General features: G+C 37.2%; 4 protein-coding genes across 7 annotated transcripts; 1 reads left to right on the top strand and 3 right to left on the bottom strand.

The window, feature by feature from the left end:
* Positions 1-1,585: 1,585 nt before the first annotated feature.
* Positions 1,586-6,861, bottom strand: LOC137746963 (SURP and G-patch domain-containing protein 1-like protein). 3 transcript variants are annotated; one of them, XM_068486966.2, is made up of 9 exons: positions 6,588-6,861; positions 5,258-5,690; positions 4,165-4,291; positions 3,853-3,959; positions 3,046-3,162; positions 2,567-2,701; positions 2,219-2,401; positions 1,937-2,115; positions 1,586-1,795 (listed from the first exon to the last, which is right to left on the bottom strand). In XM_068486966.2, exons 2-9 carry the CDS (start codon positions 5,646-5,648, stop codon positions 1,769-1,771), a joined length of 1,266 nt encoding a protein of 421 aa, XP_068343067.1. In that variant the 5' UTR covers positions 5,649-5,690; positions 6,588-6,861; the 3' UTR covers positions 1,586-1,768. The 3 variants fall into 3 exon arrangements, with proteins under 3 accessions (XP_068343067.1, XP_068343068.1, XP_088535920.1); XM_068486967.2 differs by having other exon boundaries at positions 5,258-5,673; positions 6,588-6,813; XM_088679794.1 differs by having other exon boundaries at positions 5,258-5,706; positions 6,588-6,734.
* A 569-nt stretch (positions 6,862-7,430) lies between these two features.
* On the bottom strand, positions 7,431-10,459 carry LOC137746962 (uncharacterized). Its single transcript, XM_068486965.2, has 7 exons — positions 10,160-10,459; positions 9,830-9,893; positions 9,067-9,314; positions 8,765-8,983; positions 8,601-8,693; positions 8,392-8,493; positions 7,431-8,269 (listed from the first exon to the last, which is right to left on the bottom strand). Exons 2-7 carry the CDS (start codon positions 9,891-9,893, stop codon positions 7,658-7,660), a joined length of 1,338 nt encoding a protein of 445 aa, XP_068343066.2. The 5' UTR covers positions 10,160-10,459; the 3' UTR covers positions 7,431-7,657.
* Positions 10,460-13,682: 3,223 nt separating this feature from the next.
* On the top strand, positions 13,683-15,426 carry LOC137746964 (uncharacterized). The gene has a single exon (XM_068486968.2). It carries the CDS (start codon positions 13,935-13,937, stop codon positions 15,039-15,041), a length of 1,107 nt encoding a protein of 368 aa, XP_068343069.1. The 5' UTR covers positions 13,683-13,934; the 3' UTR covers positions 15,042-15,426.
* A 1,881-nt stretch (positions 15,427-17,307) lies between these two features.
* LOC137746961 (protein gamma response 1) lies at positions 17,308-20,622 on the bottom strand. 2 transcript variants are annotated; one of them, XM_088679832.1, is made up of 3 exons: positions 20,321-20,622; positions 18,710-19,849; positions 17,308-18,169 (listed from the first exon to the last, which is right to left on the bottom strand). In XM_088679832.1, exons 2-3 carry the CDS (start codon positions 19,845-19,847, stop codon positions 17,457-17,459), a joined length of 1,851 nt encoding a protein of 616 aa, XP_088535958.1. In that variant the 5' UTR covers positions 19,848-19,849; positions 20,321-20,622; the 3' UTR covers positions 17,308-17,456. The 2 variants fall into 2 exon arrangements, with proteins under 2 accessions (XP_088535958.1, XP_068343065.1); XM_068486964.2 differs by having other exon boundaries at positions 20,163-20,607.
* Positions 20,623-20,860: the final 238 nt, after the last annotated feature.

Below are 20,860 nucleotides of genomic sequence, written 5' to 3' on the forward strand. Positions count from 1 at the left end.
AAGATTTATTTCTCAAGTTGTTGAGTTGCCAAAGCCGGCTGTACAAACCGCAATCCCGCCCTTTGGATTAAGGAAATGGCTGTTTCTGTTTGTTGGTTTATAATGATAACATGATGATGGATTTTCAATGAAAGCAATGTCTCCTACTTTGGAACCACATATTTTCACTTAAACAAATGATCACGTTTTGCTCGTGATTCCTACTCAATTTTGACTTTTCTGAAACGTCCACTCCCTCCCTCTCTTGGAATATATTAGGAGAAAATCATAGTTGCGTTTTTTAACAAACGATAGTAACTATACTAAAAGGTGGAAGAGTTAATTAAATCTTACAATGGACTTGCTTGTGATTCAACTTTACCTTTAGCGAGAATGGAACATAAAACCTCTCACTTACGAAGAGGAATAATATTAAATGACCGTAGCTGAGCTGATTTAATAAAACAACATAACAATTCATGTCCTTTTTCTAAAACAAATATATGTAAATATTAGCTTATTGTCAACAAAGATTAAAGCTAAGGCTCGTCATTATCATTTAGAGCTTAGTTTTCAGCTTTTTGTATTGTGAATAAATAAGAAGTACATGTGAGAAACAAACGAATAAAGGGTAATGTAAAGGAGGAGGCAGAAACGAAAGAGAACGTATAAACCAAAAAGTTGAAAGTGAAAAACCAATTTGGAAGTTGTCTTTACGTTGGCATGGAAATTGCTTTCCCTTTGAAATAAACATGGATCTCTCTCAGCTGTGATCGATGCCTAACCAAGAATTGGTCCATGAAGAAAGGGAATGGTTGGATAAACCCTAGGAGTAGGAAAATTAGCATCCAACCGATTTTACATGTATGACTTGAAGCAAAAGCCGCCTCAAAGCGTCATCGTCCTCTCCCAATGGATAAAGCTCCCTTTTTTTTTCTTTTTTTTTTTACCTCTTGTATTTTTGACTTGGATATTCATATTTCATGGTGTGGTTAGCACTTGGCTATCTCCAATTTAAATGTCAAGGCGTTAAGAGTTATAAAGTTATGTTTGATTTGATTTAAAATATGGTGGTGCAATTTATATTATTTTCAATGCATAAAAGATTGACTTGAAAATATTGATTATCCCCCCCCCTAAAGTTTTATATTCTGCTTCGGTTCACGGTCTCCTTGTCTTGAAAACCCAAGGACCTCGAGGGCATATTCACAGCTCATCAAATACCATTTTATACTGTGTCATTTGTCCCGTTCTTAATTTCCACTCTGATTAAATAAACTTACGCGGAACATAAATATGAGATATTTTTTTAGGGGACGAGTTGTGAATTTGAGATTTTCTAGTGAATTTTTCAAATTTAAGGATGAATTTTTTTTTTATGACTTTAGGATGTTGGTTGGTCTCAAGGCTGGTCTGGTATGGCTGTCCTATGCAAGATTTGAGCGGTAGACTAGCATGATGCATGTTTTGTTGACTCTTGAAGAGAAGACTTTTTTGAAGAGTCACTTCGACATCCATATACAAAGAGCATTGTAATGTTTCATTGGATGTACATCACTTATGAGAGAGAAGTTCGACACAATAGTGGTTTGCTTATGCCGTATGATTTGAAAAAAAAAAAGGTTTTCGATTAATTAACAAAACAGACTTAGAGTGACAAATTTGTTGTGTCCAAAATTACGTATCCAAAATCTCCTTTTACCCCATCATAAAGTTGTTCAACGTCCAACGCAGTTATGACTACCAACCTCACAAACATGTCTTTGGGACAGAGTTGCAGCCAAATCAGTCAGTAATATGCCTTTCGCGGATTGTTCTGCATCGCATCACAAAATGTTAAGACAGTGTATCAGAGGATCGGCGACGACACAGAAACATGATAAAAATTCTTCACAACCCTCCTTATGTTAAACTTGGAAAGACGCACAAAAGGAGGAAATGGAAGAATGGGTAATACCAGAGGATTGGGTCTGTATCGGTAGCCAAGCATCATCCGCTTCTTATATTGTTCGTATATATCATCTTCAGAAGTCACCTCTCCAGGTTGTTGAGCACCAACCCCCAAATTGTCCTTCTTCACATTACCCGCCATTATTGGATCCGAAATTCCTCTTCTGGAGCTTCCCAGACCCTCGCCTGAAATTCATTCACATCATCAGGTTTCTCCCTTTGGAAGTACAAATGACCGACCACCAAAAATTCTGGCAGTACATTTGAATTACGAGAGAAAGAGGTTTACCTTCTTTCCAACCCATTTTAGACAAGAGTTTATGACCCACATTATCAGCCTGGATTTTGGCCCTATCTGCGGCTTCTTTGGCAGCTTTCTGTGCAGCTGCATCGTTACAAGCAACCATAAACTTCTCCAGCTCTTCTTGTGGGATGTAATCCCCCATGTGATGACCTTTCTTAAGAGAAGGTGCTGCGAAGGAACCGAAAAAAATAAAAAGAAAGAATAAATTGCGAGGAAAAACAAATATTTGGACCATCTACGTGCATCTATCCTAACCAAAATAAGAGTTAAAATAGGGAAAGTTCCCTAATAACCAAAGAAAACTTCTGGTTTCCATGAGTAACAAAAATGAACCTTGAAGAGAAGCAGGAGGGGGCATTTCATCTTTCGATTGTTTAGGTTGTCTCCTTCTCTCTTCCTGAGCAGCCTTTTTCACGTAGTACTCCATCATGGCAATAGGATCTGCACCTGTTGGTGCAGTGAGCTCACCTATAATCGAAAATACAAGTAAGTTTCAGACCAAGCAGTCAAACCAATCAACACTAAAACATTTAGTTAAACTAATACCACAGCAAAAATAGAAAAGCTGAGAAATACAGATGTTTGAACATAGGAATTTGTGCAGAAACCATCTAATAATATGATATGGCCACTACAAAGCTTAGCTTACATAAAAACGAAAATCCAGCAAAAACTTTGATTCCAGGAAGTAAATCACAAGCGCACTATGCACCGCCATAACAAAGCAATTTTATGTCGTTTGTCATCTCCAGATAATACAAAGCTGAAGGGGAAAGAGACTCGAGAGCATCAAAAGATGTTAAATCATATACCTGTCCTTCCCTCAGTGTCATCATATAAAGCAGAGGCGGGAGTTTGGTAGTTCGGATGATTCACAGTAGACCTTTGAGAACTACTTGTGGATTTGGAAGTTGACATGCTAGTACCTCCTACACATATTAACACCACAAAATCTGAGTCTCAAACCAAACTAATGTTTCAGCGGAAGCGCTAATGAGTGATGCATAGCCAAAAATCACATTCCAGGTTTCATATTATGAATCACAAAAATGGATATTGAATCTTGACAATGGGAGAATACTAGGAGTCCTAGGTACACAAGGACCTTGAATAGATTAAAACCAATGGATTTGACAGTCTTGTATTTCTCAAAACCAAGTAGTGTTCTATTAAAGCAAAACAAGATTTCAAGAGCAACCAAGTTAAAACTTATGTTTTATTATTAGGGCATGAAAGGCAAAGAACAAAAATTGACGCAAGATTATTGACTTATTACTGGAAAAGTTAATCAGACAATGGTATCACACTATCGAGGCAAGAACTGTTAACAATGCACATAGAAAGTGTCAGTACAATTATTTGGGTGAATTTTGATTGATCGACGAAAGTAAAATCCTATTTTTTGGCAACAAGTACACACACACTCACACTCTCAAATACTCATAGCATATGCAGATGGTGCACTCACTCAGATACAGATGCACAAAACCTATTGTAATGCCTCCACTAAGCTTGATGCTTACATTCACTTTGAATAGGCATGGTTTTGGCAAATTTGTCTTTATAATTTTTTATTAAAACAGAAGGCAAAAGCATGAAACTGGAAATCTAGTACCCACCATTACGAGATGTTTGTGAATCCCTGGTCTGTTGAAGTGCTTTCTCTTCAATAGAAAGCTGATACTCGTAATATTTGTAATCAGAACAGCTCTTGTCAAATAAAAATCTGCAAGACAAAATAAACCCCCATTGCATATAGCATATGCGCTACCATAAGTGGAATGAGCAAAACCAGAAAACAACAACAAAAAAGATACCCCCAAACCTACAACTATAGTGAACCACACCCCACATCACTCTCCGTTGGCATTTACACACAGATTGTACATAACAGACAAAATAATTAGGTGGAAACGTCATAGGGTACTTACTTGAAAGGAGTATCTCCTGGATTTTTTTGACGTGTAATATGCTCAAATTGCCTTCCATGTTTAGCCACAAAACTTGCTAGTTTGTCAGCAACTATCTTCACTGTTGAATCAGTTGGGAAAGGTGGTGCTGCATATCACTTATAAAACTGATTAATACCAAGAGCATGAACAAGGGAATGCAAATTACTCTTGTAGCAGGGGTGCCACATATTCCAATTCTTTCTTTGAACATCTCTTTCCACCAATGTTGATAGGAACTTAAGGAATTAGCTGCATTAATGAGACAAGAAATATTCAAGAATGTTTTGTCCTTTTCATCCACACCACTCAAGAGTAGAGAACACAATTACTGAGATGATTTTCTCAATAACAGGGTGCTTACCGGAGGGACAATTTCAAATTACTTAAATTGTTTTTACTGGCCACTTCTATCTCTTTCAGTCAAATTTTAATTGATCATTAAAGAAGAACCAGAAATATACAAACAACTAACAGTCCTACACCTCCCTTTCTCAACTAGTAGACTAAAAAGAGTGGTAAATGGCACCACACACCACATATAGAAAAAATAGTCCACAGGCTCTATCTGGATACTAGAAATCCAGACTCCAACTCGCCTTACAGATGTGTAAAAAAAACATACAACAAAATTTCATATTGGCGAAGAGATATAACTTCGACATGCACCACTAAAACAACTTACGAGAATGAGGGGCATGATCTTTTTTTAACAAAATAAGAAGAAAACTAAACGAGTCAAGAAAAACATTTAAGGAAAGAGGAAGAGCAGTATAAGACAACTATTTACGATGAGGTGAAAAGGCAGAAAAATAGTTTGAATGATAAAAGTGCAATTAAAAGATGTATGAAGAAATCAATTCTTGTCATACATCATTTTCTGTAGAATAGAAAATATGCAAAAAGTACATAGTCAATAAATTCAAGCATAAAGTTATCAGACAATAAAATAGAATTGTAGCAAAATAGAAAAAACTGATCTTCCAATTTTGTTCTTGAAAAAATTAACTGAAACTGGAAATACTTGTAATTGCAATCAACAAAGTTAAAGGATATGCATATAAGCAGTAATTACCAACATCCACTTGTCTGTATGATTCCTCTACGGCATCTGGCTGACCCAACTTTTGCCGTTTAGTTGGTGCACCAGCTGCAACATCTGCTTCATCTTCATCCTCATCAGCACCTAACTTAACAGGTGGTGCGACAATCTTTGACTTCTGTTTCAAGCTGAAAGCAAGTTTGCTACCTGAAGCAGCGGCAACCTTGCGTGCATCATTAGCCTTCAGTTCAGCACTGGTTTTACCAGTGGTGGTAGGAGTCAAAGTCCCTGGAACAACTTTACTTGGTCTAGACTCGTCTGCTGCGGAACCTTTATCTTTATCCTTCTTTTGTTGAAGTTGTCTGAACCTTTCCATGAATGAACCATCATTAACAAAGAGGCTAGGAGTCACTCCTTTGTCCATTGGAAAAGAGCCAAGTTTGCTTAGGCTGTTTACAGGAATTCACTGTTTGACAAGTAAGCTTTCAAAGCATTTAGACATTGAAGTGATTCTTTTATCTGATCTTAGCAATTTATTTTTGTTAATTTACAGTTAATGTATGTCTTTCAAATTATCACTCAAAGGATAATAAAACAATGATAATCCCACATTTTTGCAAAACGCTATGTATGGGGATAATAAAACAATGACACCATGGAAAACCAAATTCATACTGTTTTTATTAGATTATTTCAAACCTTAAAGCTTGTGACTTTTGAGGTGATGTTTTCTTAATAACTTAAATAAACATACATCACAAAAGTTAAACAAACTGATAATATCGATGATACTTGATCTCAAAAAACGTTTAAGTGATTGAATGGATGCATGGTTCACCATATGAAATGAACTTAAGCTAACAATCTTCATGAGTAGAAGGCACAAAAAAAAAAATTCCATCTTGCAAACCATTCTAACATATTCCGAGGTTTCAAACCACAATCTAAATGCAATTAACTTATTCAGAAGCGCCATCCACAACTTCCAGGTTCGGTTTAATTTCACCTATCCACTTTAATTATTGTTTTAAACCTAAGAGAAGAACCACTAATTTCAACAAAGCATCCAAATTATTCATCATAATCCACAAAGTCTCAGTCTTATTATGCGGTTTTTATACATACAAATCTAAACACCCTGACATAATCAAATACAAAGCCTAAAACCAAATCGAATTAATAAAATTAAAACCATTTTACCACTCCATTAATACAAAAATGTAAACTTCGGAACCCAATTCAACCAAAAAAATCATCCGAACACCAAACACCACCACGAATCAACCCGCGAAAGCCAAACACAAGAATCCCAAAACGAGAGACGCAACAAAATTAATAATGGAGCAACCAACTGAAAACTAACCAGAACGAAATCGATTCAATCTCAGATCGTTGATCCTCCTCCGATTGGTCGATTGGAGATATGTTTCACCTAATTAGGGACTGGAATCGGAGATGCTCTCTCTCTCTAGAGGACAACGAAAAGCAAAGACCGCCTGGATTTCGCAATAGCAGGGTCGGTTTCGTTATATATATATATATATATAGATAGATATAGGCTTCATTTACGATTTACTGCATAAACTCTCTTCTCATTTTTACAACCAAAAGAAAAGAAATAATCCTTCTTTATTTTTGCCGAATTTATTTCTTTTTGTTTGATTTATTGAAAATTTATTACCAAAAAAGTATTTTGCTATCCGAAAAATATTTGAGTTTCAGTTCTATTTTCGTTGCAAGTGGTCCTTTAACGTGGTGAAAATTTTTTGAGCCTTTGCATGACGATATAGATTCAAATTTCGTGGATGACTAATCTTACATCTAATCTAACAAAATCTATCGTTTGACAAAAATTTAAAACAAAAAATTCCGTTTTCGTTGGTGAAATATTCCTTTAAACAGCACATGTTAGAATTGTTATTGGGGAGAATGGATCAAGATCCTCTCTTGAGCTAAGCTAAGGGTGAGGATCCTCTTAAGCAAACTCATCGGGTCGTTCAAATTTTATCCAACGATTACAGTTATTATAACTTTTAAAAAAAACCCCTATTTGTAGCCATTGTATAAAATTTAAATGGCCCGATAGGTTTGCTCAGGAAGATTCTCATCTTTAACTTAGCTTAGGAAGATTCTCATCTTAGCTTAGCTCAGGAGAGGATCGTGATCCGGAGAGAATTGCTTATCTTGAAAATGAAAAAACGTGGAGTATAGTTGAAACTCGAGACATATTTTAAGAATCTAAGAGTTTAATAATATTGGAGCTGAAAATTTTACTAGAACCGGACACACTGGAAAATCTCTCCTTCCTACTTCTTCCTTCTCATCTTTTGACGAGCGCTCCTTCTTCCTCCTCTCTCTGCTCCCTCCTCCCTACTTCTTCCTTCTCATCTTTTGACGAGCGCTCCTTCCTCCTCCCTCTCTGCTCCCTCCTCCCTACTTCTTCCTTCTCATCTTTTTGCGACTGCTCTCCTTCCTTCTCCCTCCCTCTCTCTCTGAATGCTGTGGTGCCTGAGGGCTGTGCGGGTAAATCTGTGGCTGCTGCATACCCTGCCTAAACATCATCATCATCATCATCTGCTGCTGGTTCATCTGTTGTTGCGTCGCCTGTATTTGCTGAAGATGACAACTGCTCTCCCCCCTTCTCCCTCCCTCTCTCTCTGATTGCTGCGGTGCCTGGGGGCTGGGCAGGTAAGTCTGTGGCTGCTGCATACCTTGCATAAACATCATCATCATCATCTGCTGCTGCGTCGCCTGTATTTGCTGAAGCTGGGTCCGTAACTCCCCTAACTCTTTAGTACGAGCCTCATCATTCTTCCTCAATTCAACGTTCTCAGCCTGCACAATGGCTTCTCGACTACTCGATGATCTCTTTGATGAACTAGTAGCAGCATACGGCACCATCACAGGTGTCACCCCATGTCCATAACCTCGAACTCTATTCCTATTCTCTGGACCCATCTCCTCGACATAGACTAGAGTTCGAAGTTCAGGAGTGTCTTCTGCTCCATCCTCAACCTTAGATTGAACGACAGTCTCCATAGATGCCTTACCATATAATATTTAAAAATAAAAATGAAAGATTAGTAGTCATAAGACAAAGATAAATAAATTGTAAGATTATGAGTCATAAGATAAATGAAAACACAAATATTTATAAAATCAAATACCCCTTTTTGTTGAGCCGTTTCATCAACCCATGTACTATCTTTCCGTGAATGGGTCATGCGAAAGAAAACAATAGGATCTGGTTCTTCTCCGTGCTCCTTCCTCTTAAATTATAAGTCAATGAAAACAAAACAAATAACTTTCAATCACATATTATAAGTCAATATTAAACAAATTGTAAATTAATAAGTTACTAACGAACTACACACACATATTCTTCCCGAACTCTGACAAATGTCTTTGATCCTGTTGTGTGGTTCAGAGTTTTGGTTTGACGATTGATCCTATTTTTTTCAGCCTTCTCCTGAAAAGTAAGAAAAGAAAATATCAAACGAATGTAAATCAATATTGCACATTAAATCATAAATTTTTTACCATCGTTTTTGGATGATCCCAATATCGCACCATCTCCACCCACTGGCCGGGATCTACATTAGGAGGACACTGTAAGCGATCCTCCCCTTGTCTGCGACTATAGAAGATTTTCTTCAAATAATTCCTGTATTCTTTATGTGCATGCTCGGCAATAGAAAGCGTCATAAGGCGGATGAGGGGCATTTTAACCAGATCTTCGTCACGAAAAGCAATAGTGTCCTACATTAAAAAAAAAAAGTTGTTAATTATGTTTAAAAGTATTTTGCTAATGATATTTTATAAATGTAAAACAAAATACATACACGTATGGCATTCCAGAAAGCTTCCTTGACATCTTCATCAATCAATCGCCAATCAGTCTTCAACGGAAGATTTTTGGGATCCTTGACCTCAGACGCAATCAGCTTAGAAAAGTTGACGCTATTGGCACTAATGCATTTCCCAGTCGGACCAAATTCACAATATTCTTTTCCTCTCCCATCTTTGCTGGCCCATTTTATCTTGCCAGGCCCACGAGTTCTCCGTTGAGTTCTCCATTGAAGCATCGTTCCTTAATAATAAAAACAAACATTTGTAAGCATAAATAAACAAAAGTGTATGGAACGATAAATTTTTTTTTTTTTTCTCTTTTACTGATGACAAGACACGGTTATCCATTCTTTTCGAATATTGGAAAGATTAACAAACGCATTTCAACTTCCCACTGGCCACAAATCTGGCTTCCACATCAGCAGAGGGTTTCGAACCTAAAACCTCCAGTTTTTAGTTTTACGGAAACCTCGTAATCCGTCATTTATCACTGAACCACTAACTCTTGGTTGAACGAGAAATATATATATGAAGTATATTGATTTTGTGATCCTCATAAAGTAATATGGTTGGATGGTGAGTGAATGACCAAGTATAATTCTCATCATTTGAATGGAAAGTAGACTAATTAATATACTTCATATATATTTGTTTCGCCAACGAAGCATTTTGTGGTGTTTTACTAGCAAATAAAAATAATCTACAAGTACTCAAACTCACCAAATAAAAATCATCTACAAATACTCTAAAACTCACCACTTTCGGAATGCTCAGATTGCTCCTCGAATTGTTCATCCACGGCTTCATCATTAGTACTCATCTAAAATAAATGAAAAAAAAACACTGATTTTCATTACACAGTTTAATTTCCTTAAAAAGAACACAATAGTACATATAACTATTCGAAAGATAAATGAGATTAATCGTCAAATCCCTAATTTAGGTGGAATCTGAAAGCCCTAATTTTGTACCAATTCAATAACAACGATCGAAAACCCTAATTTTGTACCAAATCAATAACAAAATTTAGGTAGAATCTGAAAGCCCTAATTTTGTACCAATTGGCAGCAAAATACAGCAGAATACCTTGGAAGGAGATGAAGAGCAGTGGCGGCGAGGCTGGAAAAGAAATGCCCGAGGGTTCCAAGGGAAGGAGCAGCGGCACAGTTCCAAGGCAAGTGAAGGTGAAGGAGAAGGAGATGCACGAGGGTTTTGAATTAGGGTCAGAATTCATGTCGGATAAATCCTCATATCCGACACACTAGAATATAAAATACCGAAAAAATCCTTTGTAATAAATCACTATCCAACATGAATGCGCTCTTCAAAGTTAAGGCACATATGGGCGGGAATTTTGCCGCTTCGCATTGTTGTCAGATTAAAAGTGAGCTAACGTCGGATGCAGCGGACATCTGCTGTTTATATTGAGTGAGGATCCTTTTGCGAGCATCTTAGAGATTCTTAAATCGTGTCCGTTTATCGTATATCATACGATTAAAAATTATTTTAAATACTTTTATTTTAAATTAAATATGAATAGTACCTGACAAAAATTGACCGTACGATTCTCAAATCGTGTCCGTTCATCGTACATTGTACGGTCAGAAATTATTTTAAATATTTTTATTTAAAATTAAACATGAACAGTACTTGACAAAAACTAACCGCACGATGTACAATGAACAGACACGATTCATGGATCCTCACCAAAAGGATTTGGAGAGGATCCTGTTGGTATGTCTAATCTAACCGACACTATTGCTTTATTATCTGACACTAGGTAAATTACTTGTCGGAAAGGAATCCGGGTCCTCATCATATCCTCATTGTGAGGATTCTGGGAATTGGTAAATCATATTCGTTTATCGTACATTATGCGATCATATATCATTTTAAATATTTTTATTTGAAATTAAATATAAACAGTACCTGGAAGAAAAAAAAATTTAATTGCACGATTTACGGATCCCCAGAATCCTCACCAAAAGGATCTGAAGAGTATCTTGTTGGGTTGGAAAGGTCTTATCCATCCAGCAGCATATTGTATAAAATTGCCACCACTCTTTGACATATTAAGCTAATTTTGTAATAGTGGTAATTAACTTCTTTTTCTCCTTCACCTTCAGAATTATCTATTCCAATCAAATTATGTGTACCAAAAAGTCATGTATGTTTTAACTTTTAAACCACTTATCTTTTTGCATATGTGCCAAAAGCTCGACTTCTACTTAACCGACCCTTAACAAGGAGAAATTTTTACGTGTATTTGAAAGACTTATCATGTATTATACTATTACAAGTGTTATAATATGAGTGGATGATATATATAATGACTCAAATCTAAGGTATTCGTTTCATTGGTAAATTAAGAGAATAAGGCTTGCTTAATTAAGTGAACCTGCACTAATGGTTTTCAGTCCTTTAACTGGGAAAGAATAAAATGGGAAGGAAAAGAAGAGCAAATAAATAATGAAATAAATGAACCTCCATACAGTACTTCCCGTCTGGCCTGCCGACCGGTGCCATATATGCATGACTGATTAAACATGCAGTGCAGCAGTAGGGACAAACTTCCAACGACCAAAACATGTTCTATCCCCATCTTATAATGCTAAAAAAGTTTCAAGGTCGTGTTAGTTTGTACTACAGTTTAGTAATATTTGTCTTTAGTAGTAAGGAAGAAGTTTTGAAATTAAGTATCATAAATTACGAGTTTAAAATCGATTTATTTTCCATCCACATAGTATAAAGAATATCATTGTATACAAACACAACACAATAGGGTAAGACGAATAGAGACTCCACGAACTGGAAAATCTATTTCCAAAAGGTAGTAGCCAAAAAAAATGGCAAACGCAATCATTTAACAAATTCTTAGGCATAGTTAGCTTAGGGATCCTGTCGTTTTTTCCCTTGTCTAATATTTCAACTGTTTTTCTTTTCCAATTACCCACCTTCATAAACATAAACATATAAATTGCTAGTGGACTGAAAGAAAACAAAACAAAAGACCCATGGGAAGAATAAGTCTAGAATAATATATAGAGAATTTTAGACTCCACATGCATGATGTGATCAATTTAGGACTGTTTTTTTTAGGTTTTTTTTTTTTTTTTTTTCGTTTGGACCATCTTCGTATACTTGCTATGTGGCCTCATGATCGAAATCGTATACTGTTTAGGTAACTCTTTAGAAATCAACCTTGTAGAAAATTTACCAAATTATAAACCGTTAGATGGTTTGGTTAACATTATAAACCGTTAAATTAACTTATAATTGCAGTGTGTAACTAAAAATCTTGGTCTATTTATTTCTTGGAAAATAATTAGATGCATAAACTGTCTTAAATTGAATAATGGACCAATGTCAAACAAAATTGCCAAATGAGAAAGGAGTATATGCCTCCTAGGTGAATTGATCATTGCATCATTTGAGAAGCAGATGGGGATGTGATTAATTGACAAAGTAAAATTAAAACCATTATGGTTTTTGTAAGAAAAATTATCTTTCGGTGTCAGAAATAATTAGGGTGATAATAACTGATGTGTATAGTATTACTCAGTAAATTCCTAAAAGGACTTGTTTAATTGGTTGGATGATGATTATATACACTAAGGTAAGGTAGGGACACAAATATAATTAGGAGAGAAAAAGCCTTTCAATCATTGGATTTGAAATCCGATTTGACATTGAGATCGTGGTGGGGACATATATGTGGATTGGATTATCAATTTATCATGCTTTGCTAGTTAATGGAAACTTAGTGATTTCATTTCAAACATGTCTTGTGATTAATTAGGAGGAACTCAAAAAATGTGGAGAAGAAACCATAACGGGATGACACAGTGGTTGGGGACGTCGTGAGTTCAATTTTTAGCATTGATGAATTACATGATAGTGGCCATAGAAATGGTGAAATACTTCTGTGAGTCTTTTTGGCCCTGAAAAGGTAGAGTGCGGTAGCAAAAGACACCAGCTAGTCCATTTAAAAAGAAAAGGAAAAAAGAAAATGTGGAGCCTCTTCCTATGGTAGATTCTTAGCTTATTTGTTTGAGGAAATCACAAGGTCACAAAGGTGATTATATCGATTGGGTTTGGGATTTTATTGCAAATTCCGCATTGATTCATTTTTTTTGGAACAAACGATATTAACTACATTAAGGGAAAAATTAAACTTAACCTCACAATGAATTAACAATAATATAGTTTAAATTCGCTTTTGCAAGAGTCAACATTAAAACCTCTCATTTTTTAATATTTTTTATAGACAAATGATTCATGCACGTCGTTTTCACTTTTATCTTCTTTATTTTCAACTTTTGTATTCAACAAAAAGAAGAGACAATGACAAGATTTGAAAGGAATGTGCAAAAGGTGGATGGTGAAAACACAGAAATCACTCTCTTAAAATTACCTTGGGCTTTTAGGGCTTTAGTTTTAGCACAAAGTTTTCACAACCAAACCAATTTGCTTTGGTAAATGAGTCTTATTAGATTACATGGGATTCATTCACCTAAACTAACTAAAATGTATTAATTAGTGTCCATGCATCAATGCATGTGTTGTTAATCAGCATTTGCATGTGCTAATCCATATTCAATTAAATCCTTAAACCGCTTTTAATCACATGCACACTGAACCTTTGTCCCTCTCCTCCTTCTCTCCCATATCCTTGCTGCTGCTCCTGCATATATTATCACTCTCACTCCATCAACTTCCAAACCCCCATCTCTTTCTCTCTCTCTCTCTCTCTCTCATATGAATTAACTGTTACAGTCACAGAATCCATCCACTCTCATCAAGTGAGCATCTAGAGAGAACCTCTCTCTCTGTCCTCTCTCTCTCTCTCTCTCTCTCTGCCATGAAGATGGTGAGGTTGCTCTTAATCTCAATGGCAACATTCTGTGCCATTGTCTCAACAGTGAGCTCCTCTTGTTCGCCATCAGACCTAGCAGCACTTCAATCCATCAAAACCGGCCTCACCGATTCCTCCTTGGGCATCTTCAACTCCTGGGTCGGAACAGATTGCTGCGTAAACTGGTACGGAGTCAGCTGCGATCCCACAACCGGCCGAGTCGTCGACATTAATCTCCGAGGCGAATCGGAAGACCCGATACTCATGAAATCAGGCCAGTCCGGGTTTATGTCCGGCTCGATCTCACCCCAAATTTGCAGCCTCGACCGTCTCACCACCCTCGTTCTAGCCGACTGGAAGGGAGTCACCGGCAAGATTCCCCAATGCCTCGCCACCCTCTCCAATCTCCGAATCCTCGACCTTGTTGGAAACAAGATTTCGGGCGGGATTCCGGCCGATATCGGCAACCTCAAGATGCTTACGGTCCTCAACCTCGCCGATAACCAGATCTCCGGTAAGATTCCGGCGAGTCTCGTGAGCCTCTCAGGGCTAATGCACCTGGACCTCAGCAACAACCAAATCTCGGGCGAGATACCGGCCGATTTCGGAAAACTCAAGATGCTCAGCCGGGCTCTGCTGTACCGGAACCAGCTCACCGGGTCAATCCCGGACTCCATCGGCAACATGAACCGGTTGGCCGACCTGGACCTGTCCAGGAACCAATTATCGGGTCGCGTACCGGATTGTCTCGGAAAAATGCGGGTTCTTTCGACGTTGAATCTGGACGGAAACTCGTTTTCTGGTCAATTACCGGCGTCCCTTTTGAGCAATCGGGGTTTGGGGATCTTGAATATGAGCCGAAACGGGTTTGAAGGTAACATACCGGACGTTTTCCATGGAAATTCGTACTTTATGGTGCTCGATTTGTCGTACAACAAATTGAAGGGTCCGATTCCCGGTTCGTTATCGTCGGCGAAATATATCGGGCACTTGGATCTGAGCCACAACCACCTGTGCGGGGCGATTCCTGTGGGGAACCCGTTCGACCACCTCGGAGCGTCGTCGTTTGCCAACAATGATTGCCTCTGCGGGAACCCGCTGAGTACCTGTTGATCGTATGGTTTCGGCCGGTTTGGATTGTATAAGTTATCGTATCGGTTCGTCTCGCTCCGAAGTTCCGGGCAAATGCACATTTTAATTTTATATAATTTCTGTGTAATTGTAAGATTTATTACGTGGCTTAATATCTTTTATTTTAATTTTATGAAAAAGTATTAAGTTCTATACAATTTGGTTGAAAAGGACAAGGGTAAAAACAGAAATGCAAATGCATGCACGTGAATGGAGCAGCACGTACAATAATTTTTTCGTAAGATTGAGAGAGAGATAAGTGAGTGTAAGTGAGGTGAGTAGGCAAATCCATCACCTACTTTATTTGTTTGTATATTTTGTGCATTATTTGCATGGGAAATGGTATTATCTACTTGTTAATCTCAAATGATTTTAAAATGCCTCTTATTATTTTCATCTCTTTCTTGGAGTAATGTGCACAATGGTTCATTTCGAAATGCAAATAACAACTCTCAAATTTTAAATGCAATTTACATGTGATTGTGTATGAAATTGCTCATTATGTTTTCAATTGTAAATATAACATGATCAATGTGAAAGCAGTTTGAGAACATAACATTTCAGAAAACGAACAAATTGATAGAATTTAGAGTAACTACTTTTTTTGCTTTTTTTTGTTTTTTTTTCTTACTTGAGAGCAGTGAAAGGCATCATAAGTTTCACACAACAGAGAGATTCGAATTGGGTGGGAAAAGATTGCGAGCAACTTATATCACTATGATGAATGACATGGACTAATTGAGGGACAATGGGATAGTGCTTTGATACGACTCGGAAAGTTAGGATGCTACAAATCTCAAAGCTTCAAAGTTTTCCTTCTTTTCTTTTCATGTATTAAAAAAGGGAATAGAAAAGTTTGAAACAGTCTTTACCACGCTATAGAACAGAAAACAAGGCATTTAGATACGCTGATACAGTAATTAATAATGTTATAGTCAGTCGTTCATGCCTAGTTAACACATAACAAACTTTGTCACACTATAAGACATTTAGATGTAATAACAAACAATGTTACACTCAACCTTTCATGCATGGACCACTGATGCATTTGTCACCTTATACGACAGATATTGTAATTAGCAATGTTACAGTCAATCAATCATGCATAAACTATTGATGCACACACACGTACTCTACGCACGTGCATCAACGGTCAAAAATCAGCCGCGTAACCCAACTTAAACACTGCTCTTTACTTTACTAAATATCCAAACAAAAATTCAACACATGTAAGAAGGGTAGCTGCCACCATTTATGTTCCATTTAGGTCAAGGATCTCACACAGCAAATAAACACACATCACATGCATATCTAGAGTACATGCTCTCCTCTTTAACTATTTGCGGCCCACTCACCCATTGAATTTACTCACTAAAATGGTCTGACACTGCCCCATCATTTCACAGTACAGACAGTTACAGTTAACGCCCAGCCGCACGGTACCAAATACGACCATGGTTTTGCCAACTTGCGCGGGTTTACTCATTGACACCCACCCACCATACCCCATGGGGGGCCAAGAGTCACAGGACCACTCTGGATTCACAGAGGCCAAAATTGGATAATTGAAAGGAATATGGCTCCCAATAATTCAATAGAGACCAGCATAGACAGTCTGTAAAACTAACCAAACGTCCTTAAATACGGTTATGGGGACGTCTTCCTCGTCCCATGCTTCATCATAAACGTACTACAGACTTGTCCTAATCCCAACCTAATTACCTAACAAACCGGAATCGAACTACAGGCTTAACCCCAATCCTAACTTGTTATCCCACCCTCTCTTAGCACTTGAGCTAACCCGAAGAGCTTTTATCGAGATAAGATTTCATCATAATACAGAATATGATTAGTTATGAACGCAATTTGATTCTAGTCTTTATTAAATTATTCATACAACAGGCAAGTACTAACAAGTAACACCCCTTTCCGAACTTGTCAAAATGTCTACCACAGCACAGAAGAGGGACTGGTGTTGCAGCAACGCGCCCAGGCTTCTGCTTTGGAGGACTCACTTAACCTAATCATACACGTAATTATGTATTTTTAAGCCTATATAAATGGTACATACTAAACAGCAAGCAATGCTAAAGAGTCTTATAATTGCAAACTTTCGACGCATTATCAGAACAATTAAGCTTTTCAAAACCAAGGAAGTTCCATAGTGTTTTGTTCTCAACCTAAAATACTTAGCAGATGATTCTATATTCCCAAATTCCGAAATGAAAATTCGAATACTACAATAGGATGTCAAATTATGAAACTACTCTTTATAGAATTGAGAAATTTCTGGCGAAAGAGTTATTTGACAAGCATGGACCTTTTTTTATATGAAAGTAAATATCGATACAAGCCAATGCTCTATTAAAGAAAAAATGAATAAAAAATTTCTCACTATCACATTTCGGATTCAAATCCAATATTCCAAAATCCTTCTGGAGTAAGAGGGGGAGCATACCTATACCGATGACGAGAAACACCTTCATGGTGCTCACAGCGAAAATTAGGCTTATTATTATCAGTGTCCTTACCACCGCCGTTGTTGGGAAGGACAGCGTCATAGAACTTTTTACACTGCTTGCATTCAACTCCTTTCAAATTTTCCCGCTCAGCTTTCTTTCTCACAGGTTCCACAAACTTGAAGCCATTTTTACCGGGCACTGGAACTGGCAATTGTTGCTTGTGTGGCCTAATTACAGCATTCACATCCTGTGTTTCATCATCTGAGCTATCTAGACTCATGTCATTTGGAGCTGGAACTGGACGATCAGGAACCTGTTCCTTTGTGGCTTTATTCAAGTTTCCTCTGATGTTCTCAAGTGGAGTATCAAGAAAATCATCGTGTGGGTCACGCCCATCTTGGCCTTGACGGGACCTAGTATCCACCCAGCTGGAAGCAGGCCGTTTTCTCCCAGCTACTAGGGTAGATTTTGATGTGGGAGGGCATTTTGGTGCAATGGGGAAGAAGGAAGTAGGAGAGATAGGACTAGTTGCTTGAATTGGCTTGCTTCCTTTCACATCCTCTGAGTTATTGTTACAACTGATTTCATTCCTCACATTTTTTGTGCATAAAGCTGCTGCAGAACCATTCTGATTTTTCTCTACAATTTCTACAATTTGCAATAGATGAACCATTCAAACTGGGGTGCCAGAAGTGAAATCACAAGGAAAACCCAACCACAGGCTAAAGCTACGTGCATGCATGCTATTCCCCAATTACATAAACCTAGGAATCGAAAATGTCCTTAAAAGTAAAAGACACCACTTGGACTTCAATTCAAAAGTACTAAAGCTACGTGCATGCATGCTATTCCCCAATTACATAAACCTAGGAATCGAAAATGTCCTTAAAATTAAAAGATACCACTTGGACTTCAATTCAAAAGTAAAATACAAAGATCAGCCATCCCAATATCATCTGGTAAAGCTATGTTTGGAAAATCACCATAAATTCCCATAATACATATTTCTTACAACAACGTCAATTAAAAGGTAACAGACGAAGATCAGTGGACCCAAAATCATCTAGTAAAACTACATTTGGCAGATGACCATAAGTTTGTAGTAACAAATATTTTCTTTAGAGTATTCAAATTTATATTCAAAAGACTAATAAAGGTGGAAAGAAGAAAAAAGCAAGAGCATCGTACCATGGGAAGTTGATGGATTCTGATCATTTCTCAACAAATCACTTCTATCTTCCAACTTATTCTGCAGTTGCATATTCTCCCTAGTTAGACCAAGCTTTGTGCGGAGATAATTGTGCTGAGATTTCAAATTTTTGTAAGCAACTGTAAGATCTGTATACTTCTTCATCTCAGCCAATAAACCCGAGGTCATTGATTCAATTTGTTGATGTAACTTTTCACGTGAATCCGTTCTTTTGCCCACTTCACCAGCCATGCCTCTGAGATCCACCTGAAGCTCATCAACTTTCTCCTCTAAACCAGTTACTTTGGCAAGAAGCAGTTTTTTCTCCCTCAAACAACCCTCCACTTCGTTGTTCTTTGAGAGGAGCTCCTTTTGGAGTTTACTAACATTTTCTTCCAAAATTTCCAATTTGGCCATAAGTAGTTTTTTGTCTTCTTCTTGATCATTTAAAACCTTTTCTTTATTCACGATCTCAGAAGACTGATGCTCAATCTTTCGAGATAAATTTTCTTCAAGATCATTTCCTTTGGCTATTTGGTTAATCTTTTCCCCAAGCTCCTCTTGGAGTTCATCAACTCTATTTTGAAGATCAATCAATTTAGCAAGAAGCGCATTTATACCTTTTTCATTCTCTTTCAGTTGTTTTTTCTTATCCATAATGTCAGCGTCTTTGGATTGAATCACTCCAAGCAACTTACTCTCCAATTCCATTCCCTTATCTACTTCTGCAGACTTCTGCTTAAGCATTCGCTCAAGCTCATTACCTTTGACCTGTACACCTTTCAGTTCGGCAAGTAGTTGGTTCACCTTCTCTTCACTTTCCCTGGGCGGATTTCCCTTGTCAAGCTTAAGTAAGCGGTTCTCTTCAAGGGTTTGTTGCTTTTCAGCTCGAAGAGTTTCAATTTGACGCAAGAGATCATCTTCTTTCTCTTTCCATTGGTTTTCAAATTTCTGGAAGCTGTTAGACTTGGATTGGAAATATGTATACAGCTGGTTGCAGAAAACATATTCAATCTGAGAAATCCTGTCTTTGGCCTCCTGAATCGTGGCAACGAGTAAAGTACTAAGCCCAGAGACATAGTCTACATCATCCCGTTCACTGTCAATGGGGTCACAACCTACTTTGAGAGAGTCCATCCCTGAATTTTTTACATAACAAATAAAACACAAATACAAAAATAAGCAAAAAACAAGTAGCCATAGCAACAATTATCATCGTGTTCGATAAATATAAATTTCTGTAGTGACAAACAATGAAATTCATCAGAATGCAAGTGACAAACAATCTCCGAAATATCAAAAGAGTAATGCCTAAGAGTACCCACACTAATCAAGTAAGGGAAATTCAATTATTTTCAAAATAAAGCTAAAAAAATTGCGAGGAACTGACAAAGCTCAAGATTCAAATTAATAAATAAACACAACAGAAATTTGAATCAGGGAGAACATTACGGTTCTGTTTGGTTGCAGTGAATGTGGACTTTGGCCCTTCCAAATGCCGAAATCAAAATTCCGAAATCACAATCCAATTCCCCTCTCTATAAACCCTAATTTGGACAAAAATAAATTCTAAAGGTCGTAAAAAAAAAGGAGGGAGAGAGAGAAGTCACCTCACTGGAAATTAGCTCTATCCGTCCGAAAGTAAAATGCAGAAGATTAACGGCATCCCAATCGATCGATCGATAGCCCGCTCTCGCTCTTTCTGTCAGTGTGTGTTTGTGAGTGGCTCTGCAACTTCTAGGGTTTGAGGGGACATGCTTGGGTGCGAGGAGAAATGAATTAACTGAAAGGAAGACTGGCGGGACGTTATAATTTTATATACTTTCGTTTGAAACGAAGCTTCGCGGGCACGATTGATAGGCGCGCGTTAGCTTGCACTTGCACTGGCGCTGCAAAGTACAACTGTCAAAAAGACAAGCTCCAACCCTTATTTATATCTAAAATTTTTAATTTATAAAATTTAGGTTTTAATTCAGAAATAGTTTTTCTGTTCTAATCTTGCTGGACTAAAATTTTAGCTCCAAATTACTAAAGAATGAATTTAAACTATTTTTTTAAATTAACATTTTTAAAAAAAATTATGTAGATTGTCATAAATTAATTTTATAAACATTTTAATTTAAAAATATTTATATTTTGATAAATATTGA

The sequence above is a fragment of the Pyrus communis genome, chromosome 2 (assembly GCF_041283825.1).
Source record: "Pyrus communis isolate YQ-2024b chromosome 2, ASM4128382v1, whole genome shotgun sequence".
NCBI lineage: Eukaryota > Viridiplantae > Streptophyta > Magnoliopsida > Rosales > Rosaceae > Pyrus > Pyrus communis.